The sequence below is a fragment of the Anabrus simplex genome, chromosome 1, assembly GCF_040414725.1.
Source record: "Anabrus simplex isolate iqAnaSimp1 chromosome 1, ASM4041472v1, whole genome shotgun sequence".
Classification (NCBI taxonomy): Eukaryota; Metazoa; Arthropoda; class Insecta; order Orthoptera; family Tettigoniidae; genus Anabrus; species Anabrus simplex.
Genome location: NC_090265.1, coordinates 250,892,173 through 250,908,416, shown reverse-complemented (window position 1 = coordinate 250,908,416; position 16,244 = coordinate 250,892,173). Strand labels below are relative to the sequence as shown.

General features: G+C 41.6%; 1 protein-coding gene across 4 annotated transcripts in view; it reads right to left on the bottom strand.

The window, feature by feature from the left end:
* The window catches only part of FER (tyrosine-protein kinase Fer), a 751,747-nt gene that overhangs the window by 688,541 nt on the left and 46,962 nt on the right, over positions 1-16,244 (bottom strand). For all 4 annotated transcript variants that reach the window (XM_067159220.2, XM_067159229.2, XM_067159236.2 and 1 more), the window contains exon 2: positions 5,218-5,391. In XM_067159220.2, the coding sequence (XP_067015321.2) occupies positions 5,218-5,391 (174 nt within the window). The remainder of the gene's footprint in view (positions 1-5,217; positions 5,392-16,244) is intronic.

Here is a 16,244-nt window from a genome sequence, read left to right as displayed (position 1 = left end):
TCCATTATTAAAACTATACACAATTTTTTTTTTTTTTTTTGCTAGTTGCTTTACGTCGCGCCGACACAGATAGGTCTTATGGCGACGATGGGACAGGGAAGGGCTGGGAGTGGGAAAGAAGCGGCCGTGGCCTTAATTAAGGTACAGCCCCACCATTTGCCTGGTGTGAAAATGGGAAACCACGGAAAACCATTTTCAGGGCTGCCGACAGTGGGGTTTGAACCTACTATCTCCCGAATACTGGATATTGGCCGCACTTAAGCGACTGCAGCTATCGAGCTCGGTCACACATTTTATTTAATATGTCGTATAGTCGTCTGATATATTTTGCAATCACTCTTGGGTCCATGACCTTCGTCGTTCAGTATATCTCTAGTCAGTTGCGCAGGAGCCTAACAATCCTCTCAGCAGGAGCTCTACAGCCACCACACACGACTCTCTCGCCGGATAGGGGTGAGGAAGCTTCCCGACTGCCGTTCCTTCTCACATGAGCTTCCTAACCTTCATATCACTTGAACGGTAGATGGAAGCAATTAAGCACCACATGACGGAATGCATTAACTGAATTGTGTACTGCACAATACGAAATCGCTTTTGATCCTCACGTTTGTAGAAATGCGAACAATTTTCAAAACCTCATTCACAAACCTGTGTGTAGGAAAACAAACAGATATGAATTGCCTAGGGACGACTGATTACCTCGGATCGATACAGAATACGGTACTGTATTGTATTCGATGATGATGATGATGATGATTATTGTTTAAAGGGGCTTAACAGCTATGTCCTCGCCCCCTAATGTTACGAGGTGCAACAAGATGAAACGAGAATTAAAACTTCAAAATGTATACACCGACTAGAATATGTGGATACAATTCACAATGCCTTATTTTCTGAGATGATGCTTGTTATCTAAAGGGGTCCAAAGTCCAGCCTCTTATAATGGTACTAATCACTGGTAAAGCAGAACCATAGTGTTCCTCCTATAGTGATACTAATTACAGGTAACGCAGACTCATGGCGTTCCTCGCATGGTAGTACTAATCAAATACCCATGGTGTGTCACACATACTGACACCCCTCACTGGTAACACACACCCATGGCGTTCCACACACAAGGGTATCACTCACAAACAACGTAGACTCGCATAGTGGTATTAATCACGGGAGATGCCCAAACCCGCGGTGTTCCCCACATAGTGGTAATAATCACAGGTAACACAGACCCATGGTGTTCCACACACAAGGGTATCACTCACAAACAACGTAGACTCGCATAGTGGTATTAATCACGGGAGATGCACAAACCCGTGGTGCTCGTCACATAGTGGTACTAATCACAGGCAACGTAGACCCATGGGCTTCCTCATATAGTGGTGCTACTCATAGGTGATGCAGACCAATTCTGAACTACTGTATTCGAAACGTCCGCAACCTGGACATAACGGTATATAAAACACCACCACCTTCCAACACGGAAAATAAAATTTAATGACAGGTACAAGCATTAGTTTGGATTCTGAGGGAAGGCTGCACTAGTGTTAAAAAGGGAGTCAAATGTTTGAAATTTCACTTTAATCTGATAAAAAAAAAATATTCATAATTTTATAAAGTCGTTTAAAACAGCGGCCTCAGTGTATAATGACGTAGTTTTAATTAGAACACTCAGAGAGAGAGAGAGAGAGAGAGAGAGAGCGAGAGAGAGAGAGAGTCCGAAACAGAATAACGAGTATAATATTCATTAGTCGAGAATATTTACATTGTTTTCAGCAAGGAAGAAAAGTTAAAAAAGCCGTGGGAAAATGTATTTCATTTTTAATACAACTGATTAATATATGTAAAATCCTTTATTACTTACAAAGTCAGACATAAAATGTATCTTCTTCAGGTAATTTTCTCGTGTAGGTCTCCACGGTCTCTTAGTAAAAATGAACCTTCTTCACCTATCTAGTGCTCGTTAAACACCCCATGACATCTAAATCAAAAATGGCACTGAAACTTAATCAAATAAATGCTCGTAAGAGACCTCAAGGCCCCTAAGTTAAAAATGGCTCTTTATATTCTTCACCTAATTACTGCTCGTGAGAGAACCCATGATATGTAAGTAAAAATGATCCTTAAACTGATTTACCCAACTATTGCTCGAGAGAATGCAGAGATACTAACTAAAGAAATAAAAAAGAGGATACTTGAACTGCTTTACCCTACTACTGCTTGTGAGAAAACCTCTAAGTAAAGAAATACTTCTTAATCTAATTACTGCTTGCAAGAGACCTCTTGGCCTCTAAATTCAGAATGGAATTGTATACAATGATGAGCAATTGAATTAATGATACTTGACTATTTGCGTGCACCCGTTTTCGCCATGATGACGATGGAAAAGTGACGTGATAGGATTTCACAAGATACCGGAAGAGTAGAAAGTCATACTTTACCACGACTACTGCACAGCCTCCCGTAATGCACAGAGATTATTCGAATCAGAATTAACGGGCAAGTACGTCTCTCTCGGAAATATCCTAGATGTGTTCAGTAGGATTCAGGTCGGGTGACCTTAGGGACCAGGCAAGCATCCTCCATGGAGTATTCATCGAACCAATCAACCACAATTCGGGAGCGACTGGACGATGCATTGTCTTACTGTACATACAGGTCTCCTGCAGTGTGCTGGAGTTGAACAAATGGGTGGACATGATCAGAGAGCAGGTCCTTGTATCGTTCGTCCGTGAGGGACGCGTCAGATGTGGTACACAGTCCCAATTCATCCTACGCAAACATTCCCCATACGATGATACAACCACTTCTAGCCTGAACTGTACCCTGGTGACAGGAGAATCTATTGCCTCCAGTGCTTGGTGACGCACTCATATACTCCTATCGGCGTGTACAAACTGCTACGACGACTCATTTTTCCAGACGATCTTATCTATGCTTTGAGAGTTCACAGTGTCAATATGTGTGTCTTGTGATCACAGTGAACGGTGGTACGCATGTGGGACGGTAGCTTTTGTACCTCATAGCGAGGAGGTGGATGGTACGGCTGCTCACACTTTGTTGATATCCAGCCCTGAATTCACGAGTAATCTGTTTCACTGTGACCTGGTTATCCGCTCTTACCATCCACGTCACTCGACGGCGATCCTCGTCAACAACACGTTGTACTCCACGACATTTGTCTCTGGCGATGGTGGTTTTACACGAATCTACGTACTCATGGTACACACTGGCCCATGGAATGCCCATTACCTGCACGACTTTGGAGATGGAATCGTCCATACGTATGACGCCGACAATCTGGCTGCGATCAAACGCGCCGAGAACTAGGGTGGCGTGCACCAACCAAGAGTAAGTTCTACTTCCGTAGTAAAGTACTCTTGAAGTCAGCATTCGGGGACTTCCACACGAGAGTAAATTACTTCCGAAGTATTTTAGCCCTTTCAGATACTCCTGGACTAAATTACTACAAGAGTAAAATGTTGAAGAGCACCATCTTGTAGTATATTACTAAAGAAGTAAATAACGTACGAATATAGGTTAGAATTTACTCTCACGTCGTGCATGGAGTAAGCTAAGTTTAGACTTGATGACTAATGATAATATCGTGCCGTATATGAGAGGAAAGACGTTTCAAACGTGTTTATGGATTACTTAGATTATATTGACGATCTCGACGCAGTAAACGATGGGAAATGTAATAGTGCGTAGGCCTACAGTGCGTGAAAGACGATAGCTGTGTAATGTGAACACGGCGAGTTTCAGGAACGTTTTGGTCTTAGGAAGGAATCCTTTACTTTCCTTCCAAATCTACTTGGAGATCACTTACAGCTGAATTCTTGTCTTAATTTTGTTGTATATATAAAATTACAGTTGCTGTGTGCCCTACGATTGTCTCGTACCGGAACATTTCAGTACAGTTGCCGGTGATCTAATTAACGTTTACCACACAACTGCTAGCCGTATCTTTCATCGCGTGGTTAAAGCAGTAGTTGAGGCTAAGAGGGAGGTACGCCTGCAAATGATGATGATCGTTCGGAAAATAAAAGGATATTCTTCACGTTGGCAGGTTTCCACACGTCGTGGGTGCAATTGACTGTGACTGCGCGCATATTCCCATTTATTGCCCTCTCGGTGACAACGGTGAACTTTCAGAAATCGGAAGATTTTTTTTTTCAATTTGCTTAACGTCGCACCGGCACAGATAGGTCTTATGGCAACGATAGGGCAGGAAAGGCCTAGGTATTGGGAAGCGACCGTGGCCTTAAGGTAGGGCCTACCTGCCTGGTGTGAAAATGGGAAAATTTCGCTGTGAATGTAGGCCATCTGTATGAAGAAACCGCCATCAGTTTTAATTTTTCCCGCGTGTCCATAACTTTCTGCTTTGTTTCCGTCTTCGCTTTTAAGTCCTTCTACAGAATCTTAACTTGCTATTCACTGCGTTTTCCGTCACTCGAAGCAATGAATTCTTTCGCCACGACATTCCATGAATTTCCTTTCTTATCCAGCATCTTTATGTTGTGTTTCTTACACCTTATATCCTTTGCACAGATGGTCATTATCTCTATTAAGAAGCATTTATCTTTTTCGCTTACGTTTTCCCCCCGTTTCCTATCGCACATAACCTTATCTATTTGGATTTCTTTAAAGAAGATACACGAACACAGCACTACTCCGCGAGTAACGAACGCTACTTCTGTAGTAGTAACTAAAAGAGTAAATTGTACTTCAACTCTCCGACGTTACTTCCGGAGTAAATAACTCCCGTAGTAATTTACTTCTGTAGTATGGACTTCTTTAGTAAACGCTACTTCCGTAGTAATTTACTCCAAGATGGTGCACGCCACCCCTAGTGTCTTACCCATCCTGTGCTTTCCTGTTCCTCACACGGCCAGTACGAGTCTGACGACATTGCAGTCACGTACCACGCCGAACTATGTACATTTGCCGGGCCAACCAAAATGACACCTATCTATTAATTGCTTATCAGAGTATTCTTCACCACACTATTGCTCGTTACAGACCCCAAGAACCAAGAAAACTTCACCATTTAACCTAATAATTTGTTATGAAACCCTCTGTAAACTCTGAACTGCAATTCTAAGAGGGCACTTAGCAACTATATTTTGGAAAGATACAACGAAAATCTATCTTATGTCAAGTAATGACGACGAGTTCAAATGTTTCCACTATTCCGGTGGTTAAATATGCAGAGGGACTTACATGAGCGAACTGAGCTGCGATCCTGTTGTGCTCCTCCTGATACTGCTTCCGGGCCTTTCGCTTCTCCGCATACAGAGTGTTCAGTTTATCCAGTGAGATGCTTTCAACTGAATCCGCGTTTTGTTTAATAAGTTTTCCAGTATTATCCAAGTCTTCCATCATATTCTTCCATGCCTAGAACAAAACAAACGTAGTATTTATTACCAACTACTAACGTATTTAATACAGTACACATTATACCTACCAATAAAGAACTTTAAAAAAGTATCAACCATCGATCATAATATTTTCGTGTGGCTATTTCAGCTGGGTGTACTCGTTGTAAGGACGATCATCCGTCCCGAATGCTATTGGAAGTAAGGAGACTAGTAGCGCTCGCCACTTCACCTGTATGTTAGCAGGATGAAAAATATATGTACGTATACAGTACTAGACAACATCAGCACAACTATACTGTAGGTTCTAATTACTTATGGTCACGGAGACTATAGGGAAAATATACAAATTTGGTGTTTGCAAACCGCCAAGTGCGAACCGTGGTATTTCTGACGGTGTGGAAGATGAGATTTGATGGCCTCAACTCCATCAAAAATAAACAAATAAATAAATAAACAAATAAATAAAAGAATGTTCAATATTCCATATCTGACTGACAAAACAGACACATTTAGAGAAATGTAAGTCATCAGCATGAATGAAGTGATAAAACAAAACTGTTTAGTCTTGACACGGATGCGATTATGCAACCAAATGATTGCTGTGAAGTCTGAAAAGTTACTCTGTGTATTTTGTTTTTGTTTTTTCTATTTGTTACTTGTGGTTAATACATATGTTTCTACTAGCAAACGATGACAATGAGGACAATGAGGCATCATTCACCCGCTTGCCGCGCGCACTCGTCAATCTGACAATCTCTTCAGTGTCTGTTAGTTTCTTAGTGTGTAGTCAAGTACTAAATAGTTTTTAATTGTATAATCACTCTATAATTCTATTTAATTGTAATACGTGTAATACTGTCCCTTTGGTGAAAGTTGTATTGTATAGTAAGTATTGAATCGAAATCTCAAAAAACTATTACAGTATTACAGTTGGTAAACTGTCAACAATTACCGCTCTATCAAACTTCGCTCGTAAAACATGAATCAACTTAGCATTTTGAAGCTTTCTTTTTCAGTCTTGACGTTTATACACCCTCCCTCCCCGGCCACTATATCTCACAAACCTGGATACTTTCAGATCTCTCTACTACACTTTTGCCCCCGCCACCACTTCTAATTCCCAATGGCCGCTACTGTAACCATCGAAAGTGGTCACGTCCCAGCAATCCTAACCATTTCAAATATATTATCGAACCAATACCAACAGAACCAACGTTCCCCACCAGTTCGACAACACAACAAAACCGATTGGGTAGCATACAGATAAATCATAACAGACTTATTACGAAACACTGAAGCACCTATTACGCAATACGAACTACACGAAGTAATTAAAAAAGTAGAATATACTTTAACAACTGCAGACCACATTCGCATACCTCACCACTTTTCCCACCCCTCAAACCCCACCCCCACCAACCCCGAGCACTTCAACTCCTAAAATACTCCCACGACCTCTATAAAGCATATCCACGAACCCATGACTCGAACACCCTTCTGGAACATAGAACCACACTCCGCCATGAAGTTAATTTTATTAAAGCTATCAAAAGAAAAGCCTGTACTAACACTTGTACTGAACTACTGTAAATAAAACAGCTAAAAGCCATTTTAACAATCCTACCCTTACTACCCGAGTGCCGGGTTGAGTGGCTCAGACGGTTGAGGCGCTGGCCTTCCGACCCCAACATGACAGGTTCGATCCTGGCTCAGTCCGGTGGTATTTGAAGGTGTTCAAATTTGCCAGCCTCATGTCGGTAGATTTACTAGCACGTAAAAGAACTCCTGCGGGACTGAATTCCGGTACCCGGCGTCTCCGAAAATTGTAAAAGTAGTTAGCGGGACGTAAAGCAAATAGCATTATTATTATTATTATTATTATTATTATTATTATTATTATTATTATTATTATTATTATTATTATTACCCGAATAACCCAAAAACAAAAGCCGGCATTTTTGCTAATTATTTTAAAGAATTGTTCCCCCTTCCACTGATGCCAATTTCTACCGTCCTAATCATGTAGTAGTAGGCCTATACGTATTATAGTTAGTGGCTTTATGTCGCACCGATACAGATAGGACTAATGGCGACGATGGGATAGGAAAGGCCTAGGAGTTTCAAGGAAGCAGCCGTGACCTTAATTAAGGTACAGCCCCAGCATTTTCCTGGTGTGAAAATGGGAAACCACGAAAAGAACATCTTCAGGGCTGCCGACAGTGGGATTTGAATCCACTATCTACCGGATGCAAGCTCACAGTCGCGCGCCCCTAACCGCATGGCCAGCTCACCCAGTAGATAGTGTTATAATATTCTGATACAACACAACCACCTCTTAGACTTTCCTTCAACTCTTCTCCAGCTCATGACCTGCAATACTCATTAAACAATGTTATTACAGTACAAAACATAAAAGACGTACTCAGGACCAAAAAGAATACTGCCCTTGCAAGACCAGATTACTTACAGACGTATCAAAGAAGCTCCCCACTCCTTCCTGCAACTCCTCAGTACAAACACAACCTCAGTTCAAACCGGTTTCTTCCCTACTCACTAGGGACATGCTCTAATTCTTTTATTCCTGAAACCTAATAATAATAATAATAATAATAATAATAATAATAATAATAATAATAATAATAGGTTTACGTCCCACTAATTACTTTCACGGTTTTCGGAGACGCCGAGGTACCGGAATTTAGTACCGCAGGAGTACTTTTACGTGCCAGTAAATCTACCGACATGAGGCTGAAGTATCTGAGCACCTTCAAATACCACCGGATTGAGCCAGGATCGAACCTGCCAAGTTGGGGTCAGAAGGCCAGCGCCTCAACCGTCTGAGCCACTCAGCCCGGCTGAAACATAACAAATTGCCCAATCAAATAAGCTCCTATAGGCCTATAACTATTTTAACCGCCTTATCCAAAATCTTAGAAACTATCCTAGTCCACCGTATATACGCCTACCAAAACTCTCTCCACCTAACACCACAATCCCAAGCAGGTTTCCGACCACAGTATTCCACACATGCTCATATGTTTCATACTTCGGCATCTCTGACAACCTATTAAACTAAGAAATCGAAAAGCCCTGATCAGCCTCGATATTGAAAAAGCATTTGTATCTCGGATCTTATTTTCAAACATCGCGATCTTCTACTTCCTATTACAAAAATCCGTTTTCTTGCCAACTTCCTTCATTCCCACTCTGCTCAAATGACGATACATAATTCCCAACGAGCTAGAATCCTCTTTCTAGCTCGTTGATAATACCCTATCACACTCATTTCCTCTCGAAGCGGGCGTACCTCAGGGTAGTCTATTATCACCAATGTTGTTATGTCTTCTGCTGTATAGATATCCCTCAACCATCCCCTCCCATTATACTAAATCAATTTGCCGACGAAACTGCAATACTCGCCCTCAGAACTACCCTCCAATCCATACAGTCCCGCCTTCAGTCCTATTTAAATGAGCTCGAATAATGGCTTAATCTCTGGAAAATAAAGATTCATGTAAATAAAACACAATTTATTATATTCAAAAAACCGTAAACTTCGATACCGAGCTAATAATCAAATTTACTTCACACTGAACAATCAGCCTCTCACGGAAAACCTCTACGCTTATGGAATGTACACTTGAATATAATTCATCAAAAGGCACCCCGCAGGTTTCACCTCCTCCATCGGTTGGTGGGTAAAACCTGGGGTTTAAATCTACCGCAATTTATTAACATCTACAGTATAAAGCCTTCGTTCAACCCACGTTCAACCTCTTCTACATTGCAGCATATCCATTCCAATACATGGAACTCTTAAAACTAGAAAGACATGCTATATGATTTGCTTATAGACTCCGACCAGATACAAGAATCGAGATAATCAACGACTATAACTTTCCACCGACCCTTTCCCATCTCCACTCTATCCGGCTTCATTACATCGAAAGATGTATCTCCTGTAACCTCCCCCAACCACTGGAAGCAATTAGCTTATCCCCGCTTACCCGTAACATCCTTCATAATCAACCAACTCCCACAACCAAACACTCTTTCCTACACCAACCCCAGCCCACAATCTTAAATCGTATTATATTCAATAAGATGCCTCAATGCAGATGGCACATAATTCGGCACGACTCCCACCTCACAATTATTAACTGAATGTTCGCGATGTTTTAACTTACGGCGATACCACCGCCATCTCGTAATTCAATAGTATAGTACATAGGCCTACTACATACAATAACTTTCAAGAACTATGAAGACCTGGCAATGTTTATGGACATGATAATGAAAATTTTAAATAAGTCGTCACCAACTAATGTTAGTCTTTAATGCAATTTTATTTTCTTCTCTCCAGTCAATAACTCAAATACCATGTTCTTTAAATTGTGCAAATAATGAATAAAAACATATTATGAACAACTTCCATGATGACGAGTTTTTAAAAGAATAAATAACACAAGAATGTGTTTTGTTACAGGAGTGGAGCTCGGCCCTCAAGTGTCCACGACTGCTCCGTGGTCCAACAGCTCTGCAGGCCGACCGGCCAAGCGACGAGGGGTGGCCGTGGCTCTACGCCACTGCATTCGGGAGACGGAACAGGGCTGGCCCCAACCGTCGGCTATCCTGAGTATGGTTTTCCGTGGTTTTCCATACTCTTCCACTAAGGCCCCGGCCGCCAAGCCCCTCACCCTCTCCGTGCATCTCCTTCACCGTAACAGTTATTTTATTTTGCAAGCTGTTTTATGTCGCATCGACTCAGATAGGTCTTATGGCGACGATGGGATAGAAAAGGTCTAGCAGTGGGAAGGAAGTGTCCGTGGCCTTAATTAAGGTACAGCCCCAGCATTTGTCTGGTGTGAAAATAACTCAAGAAACAAAAGACAGAGATACCGTCACGTGTGTTAGCCACCACCGCTTCCGTGTCATTAAATACACATTCCACAGGTATATTTAAGCGATGATTTATCCCATGTTTTGAGAAGTCATGCACGTACATTCTTAGACCAAGGAAGATGATTTCTTTTTATATTTATGCAAATAAAAAGTATATTTTATTAACAGAAATTCCCGAACGAATACAGGTGGTTTAACTACATTCATCTTCTTTATAGGCTGTTATGCCTTTCAGCGTTCAGTCTGCAAGCCTCTGTGAATTTACTAACCGACACAACAATACTTGTAACTAGCTCTTGGTTTCGTTTAGTTCTACAGGCTTTAAATCGTTAGAAACTGAGTCCAACCATCGTCATCTTGGTCCCCCTCTACTTCTTACCCTCCATAACAGAGTCCATTATTCTCCTAGGTAACCTATCCTCCTCCGTTCACCTCACATGGCCCCATCACCGAAGCCAGTTTATGCGTACAGCTTCACCCATCAAGTTTATTCCTCATTCCGAGTCCCCTCCTGCTGTTTCTACCAGCTACTTTCACACGCTACTTTTATGTCTGTTACTTCTAGTTTATGAATAAGATATCGTGAGTCCACCTAGTTTTCATTCTCGTAAAGCAAAGTTGGTCTGAAAACTGACCGATGTAAAGATAGTTTCGTCTGGGAGCTGACTTCCTTCTTACAGAACACAGTTGATTGCAACTGCGAGCTCACTGCATTAGCTTTACTGCCCCTCGATTCAATCTTACTTACTATACTACCATCATGGGAGAACACACATCCAAAATTGTAGTAATAATAATGTTATATGCTTTACATCCCACGAACTACTTTTTCGGTTTTCTGAGACGCCGGGGTGCCGGAATTTTGTCCCGCAGGAGTTCTTTTACGTGCCAGTAAATCTAACGACACGAGGCTGACGAATATGAGCCCCTTCAGATACCACTGGACTGAGCCAGGATCGAACATGCCAAGTTGGGGTCAGAAGGGCAGCGCCTCAACCGTCTGAGCCGTTCAGCCCGGCAAGAGTAATAATCTATGAATGCAGGTAAGAATTCTCGACGAATCTGCCGGCATTCCTGTAGATGGTTTTCCGCGGTTTACCATTTTCGTACCAGGCAAATGTCGGGGCTGTACATTAATTCAGGCCATGGTCGCTTCCTTCCCAGTCCTAGCCTTCTCCTATCCCAACGTCGACATAAGGCCTATCTATGTCGGTGCGACGTAAATCAAACTTTAAAAAACCTCTTGAATTCTTCTTTAAAAATGGGAATCGGCTTCTGTGGCCATATTCTCAGCTATTACGTATTTTCACAATGTACTGTATTCCTCGTATGGAGGACATTCTGCTATGCCTAGAAGTAGAACCTCAAGTGGATTGTAAGTTCAATTACAAACAATATCTAACCTTTAACTGATTTTGCCTACGAAGCACTTGGCATGCTTCCTAGGGTATTCCCACTTTCGCCTGGGGCATTTGCCACTTTATTATCCTTCACCTCATACACGGTATTATTAGTCTGGCACTAAGCCCCTGTTATAAATATCTACATACATATTACTGTATATATGTAACGATATCCTTTAGCGAGGAGGATATCATCTGAACAAAAATGAAATAGCATATGGTTTTTTAGTGCCAGGAGTGACCGAAGACATGTTCTGCTCGCCAGGTGCAGCACGTCTTTTGATTTGACTCCCGTAGACAAACTGCGCGTCGTGATTAGGATGAAATGGTGATGAAGACGACATACACACTCAGCCTCCGTGGCAGCGAAATTAACCAATGGTTAACACTCCCGACCTTGCCGGGAATCGAACCCGGGACCCCTGTGACCTAAGGCCAGCACGTTAACCATTTAGCCATGGAGCCGGACATCACCTGAACAAAGGAAATAATATCCACGGGGATTCTCGAAGGCAGCAAACTCAAGCATCGGCTTGAAGTTGATTAAAAGAAGATACGAATACAGTCAAATGTACCATTACATATCTTTATACTGAAAAATAGGATAATTGCAAACTTCAGGAATATTTTTTATCTCTTTACTAGCTGATGTACCCGTGATTCGCTGCGGAATTCTACATTGCATACAGAATTCTAGATTAGGTACTGTACACGTTGTAAGTAAGATTGTATTAAATTGTTTAGCTCTTAACGTTACCCCAGAAACGCGACGCGGAAGTCACTATACGTCTTTTCTCACGCGAAGACTGGGTTAGGGAATTTTCATTGTAATGAGAGGCCCTTTTACTTACTATCAGCCACAATCAAGTTGGGGAGTTTTCATAATAACGGCAGACACTCACTCTCCATCTGCCGTTTTATATCCTCAGGAAGACTGTCTTAGTGGTTTTCCCAACTGAAATCAACATAGGTCATTACAATGACGTCAGTGATAATGAAGCAATTAAAAGTAATGCTATTATATTAAGTACTCGATCAAATGAAAAAGCACACATTTTCTCACTTTTAACGAACAGTTCTTCGCTGCCGATCTAAGAGTCCAAAGTTTCAGAGCTGGAATGAACAGACCGCAGACAGCCGTGAACACTCTTCTGTCATTGTTCCGTTAAGTGTGCACTCTGCTCATTCCAATCAGCGCCTCCGAGTAGGGATCGGATTGCCAGAATACTAAAATGAACCGGTGTATAACGTACCGGTAATATCACAAACTTTATGAACCAGAGGAATGGCATGCTAGAGAAGAATGTTATCTAACTCCCCAGATACTTCCCGCCAATATTCAGGCAGGCTGTTATAATCGGTACGCAGCAGTAATCCCATCTATCGGACATGAGTGACAGCAGAAGAGACAAAGAACATCACAACAAACAATGGTCAATATAATGTTATTGTTGATCATTTTTGTGAGTTTTAGATAGTGTAGGCCTTCACATTTAATTTTCTTCCGACCCTGTGACACCACTCTTATCATAGCCGGTACGGTAAAACTGAATAAAACATAAATGACCAGAAATTGTATTCTCTATAACTTTAGTTATATGGTAATTTTCGATAGGACCAATAACATAGTAGGTATTTAAAAATACAATTTTAAGCGTCTTCCCCTAAACTGCCATTCCACACAGCGTGAATAAAGTTATTTATAGCCTAGACCGTAGTACTTTATTCCCCGACTTTACATGCCGATTTTCATTAAATTATGTTCACACTTTTCTCGTGGCACGGCACTGATAATGGACCTAGCAACAAAAATCGAAATTCATGAATGTCTCTGTTATTATAGCCGGTACGGTAAAAATGTGTAAGACATAAATGATCGGAAATTTAATTCTATATAACTTTAGTTATGTAGTATTTATCGATAGGATCATAATAACATAAATATTTGAGAATTACATTTTAGGCCTTCCCCTAAACTACCATTTCACTCAACGCGAATTAAATTATTTATAGCCTAGATTATATTGCCTTATTTTCCGACTTTACATACCGATTTTCATTAAATTTTCTTCAGCCATTTTCTCGTGATCCGCGTACATACATACTGTACATACGTACAGACAGACGGAGAGACAGACGGACAGAGATGACGGAAGATTAAAAATTACCTTTCCTTGCTACTATGGACACGACCGATACAAAAATACCATTCTTTTTCAATCATGAGCAATGTACAGGCAAAACTCTTATTTCATATACTGTACTGTATATATAAATACGATGTAGGAGACATACGAAATAATTATAACCTCGTATATTGATAATAATATTATTAATGAAATACAAGCATTTGGTATCTATATTCATGGTGTAATATAACGTTGAGAAACCTGCGCGGGAGTACATGTGAAGTGTTCGCGAGTCATGGAGGGCTATGCACTGTTACAAAGGGATTGTAGGAAGCAGACTGAGGAGTGTGAGAGGTACCGTAGAATTGAAATATATCATCATCGTCATCATCATCATCATCATCATCATATTCTTCTTCTTCTTCTTCTTCTGCTGCTGCTTTTCTCACACCCTAGTGAGGTCGCAATCCGTGGCTCATTAACAGTTTTTATCACAGGTTGTCCGGCTCCGTGGCTAAATAGTTAGAGTGCTGACGTTTGGTCAGAGGGGTTCCGGGATCGATTCCTGGCAGGCTCAGGAATTTTAACCACAATTGGTTAATTCCGCTGGCACTGGGGCTGGGTGTATGTGTCGTCTTCATCACCATTTCATCTGCATCATGACGCGCAGGTCGATTACGAAGTCAAATCAAAAGACCTGCACCTGGCGAGCCGAACTTGTCCTTGGACACTCCCGGCACTAAAAGCCATACACCATTTCATTTTTTTTAAAATCACAGGTTTATGGTCCGATACATTTTCAGCTATTTTTCAGGGGAAAATTTCTCACGAGGATACACCGGGATTCTAACCTCGGCTGTTTAGGAATTAAGCCAGTTTGGAGGAATTGGTGGTGGTGGTGGTGGTGGGTCAGTGATGTATAGCCCAAATGTCGTCGTTACCAATTTCTCACCAAGGCGGCTGTGGCAGTCAATACCTGTAGGATTGGATACCACGTAAAACTGAAACTCCTGTGGCTGTGATGCCGAAGTCTAATTACGTAAAACTACTAACTTGCTTGCTTTATGAAAACTAGCAATTAACAACGCTGTCTCAAGCAAGCTCCTTTACGTGTAGTCAACGACACCGACATGAAAATCCTACAGCACAGTTAAGAGGCGAGTCCATTTGATAGCGTGTTTTACAGTGATAGAAGGAGGTGTAACCTAGAACACATGCGTAGACTGATATTTCCTCGGGTTTTTAATTGATTCCGATTCAGATTTTATCGCTTTTACTACAGCAAGCAGTTTGGACATCAAATGACTCGTCATCTAGTATACGACCACTTTAAATATTACCGGTAATTTAGCACCAATCAGCACGTACGTATTAACTGCCTCAGAGATGTCCAGAAAAAGTACTAATAATGAAGAAGAGGAGGTAATAAGCGCAATGAATGTGAAAAACAATAGGTGATCAACATCGCCTCAGGCAATCTCTAGCATCAAGTTATCAATATAATTAACATTCCATTTTTATTTTATTTTTACAATTGGCTTTACGTCGCACCGACACAGATAGGTCTTATGGCAACGATGGGATGGGAAAGGCCTAGTAGTGGGAAGGAAGCGGCCATGGTCTTCATGAAAGTACAGTCCCAGCACTTGTCTGGTGTGAAAATAGGAAATCACGGAAAACCATTTTCAGAGCTGCCGACAGTGGGGTTCGAACGCACTGTCTCCCAAATGCAAGCTCACAGCTGCGCGTCGCTTACCGCACGGCCAACTCGCTTGGTATCAATAATATTACAGCTCACAAAGGTAAAAATGACAGATCTACTGTAGCCTATTCTAAGTGAAAGTTGTGGTAGTAAGTGGAGTCCGTAAAGTGTATCGCCATGTGAAAATGCGGGCACAGGAATTTTCACAGCGAGGTTCGTAAAATATTGAGATGTTCTAGTTAAGAATTGTTAAGGGAAGAAGAGTTTTTTTTTTTTTTTTTTTTTTTGCAAGTTGCTTTACGTCGCACCGACACAGATAGGTCTTATGGCGACGATGGGACAGGGAAGGGCTAGCAGTGGGAAGGAAGCGTCAGTGGCCTTAATTAAGGTACAGCCCCAGCATTAGCCTGGTGTGAAAATGGGAAACCACGGAAAACCATCTTCAGGGCTGCCGACAGTGGGGTTCGAACCCCCTATCTCCCGAATACTGGATTCTGGCCGCACTTAAGCGACTGCAGCTATCGAGCTCGGTAGAAGAAGTAGAAGAAACTTGGGTGGCTCTTATGGTGTGACAGAGTATAGCTATTGTGACCCCGATGACTTAGATTGTCAAGCCGTTAGAGGTATTGTGGATATTCGCAATATCCTCACGCCTCATGCTGAAGCGTAATACGTTAGTGAAGATGGTGTACGGGGAGCGGTATTCAGGGGGAGTTTCATCAGAAGGAAAGAG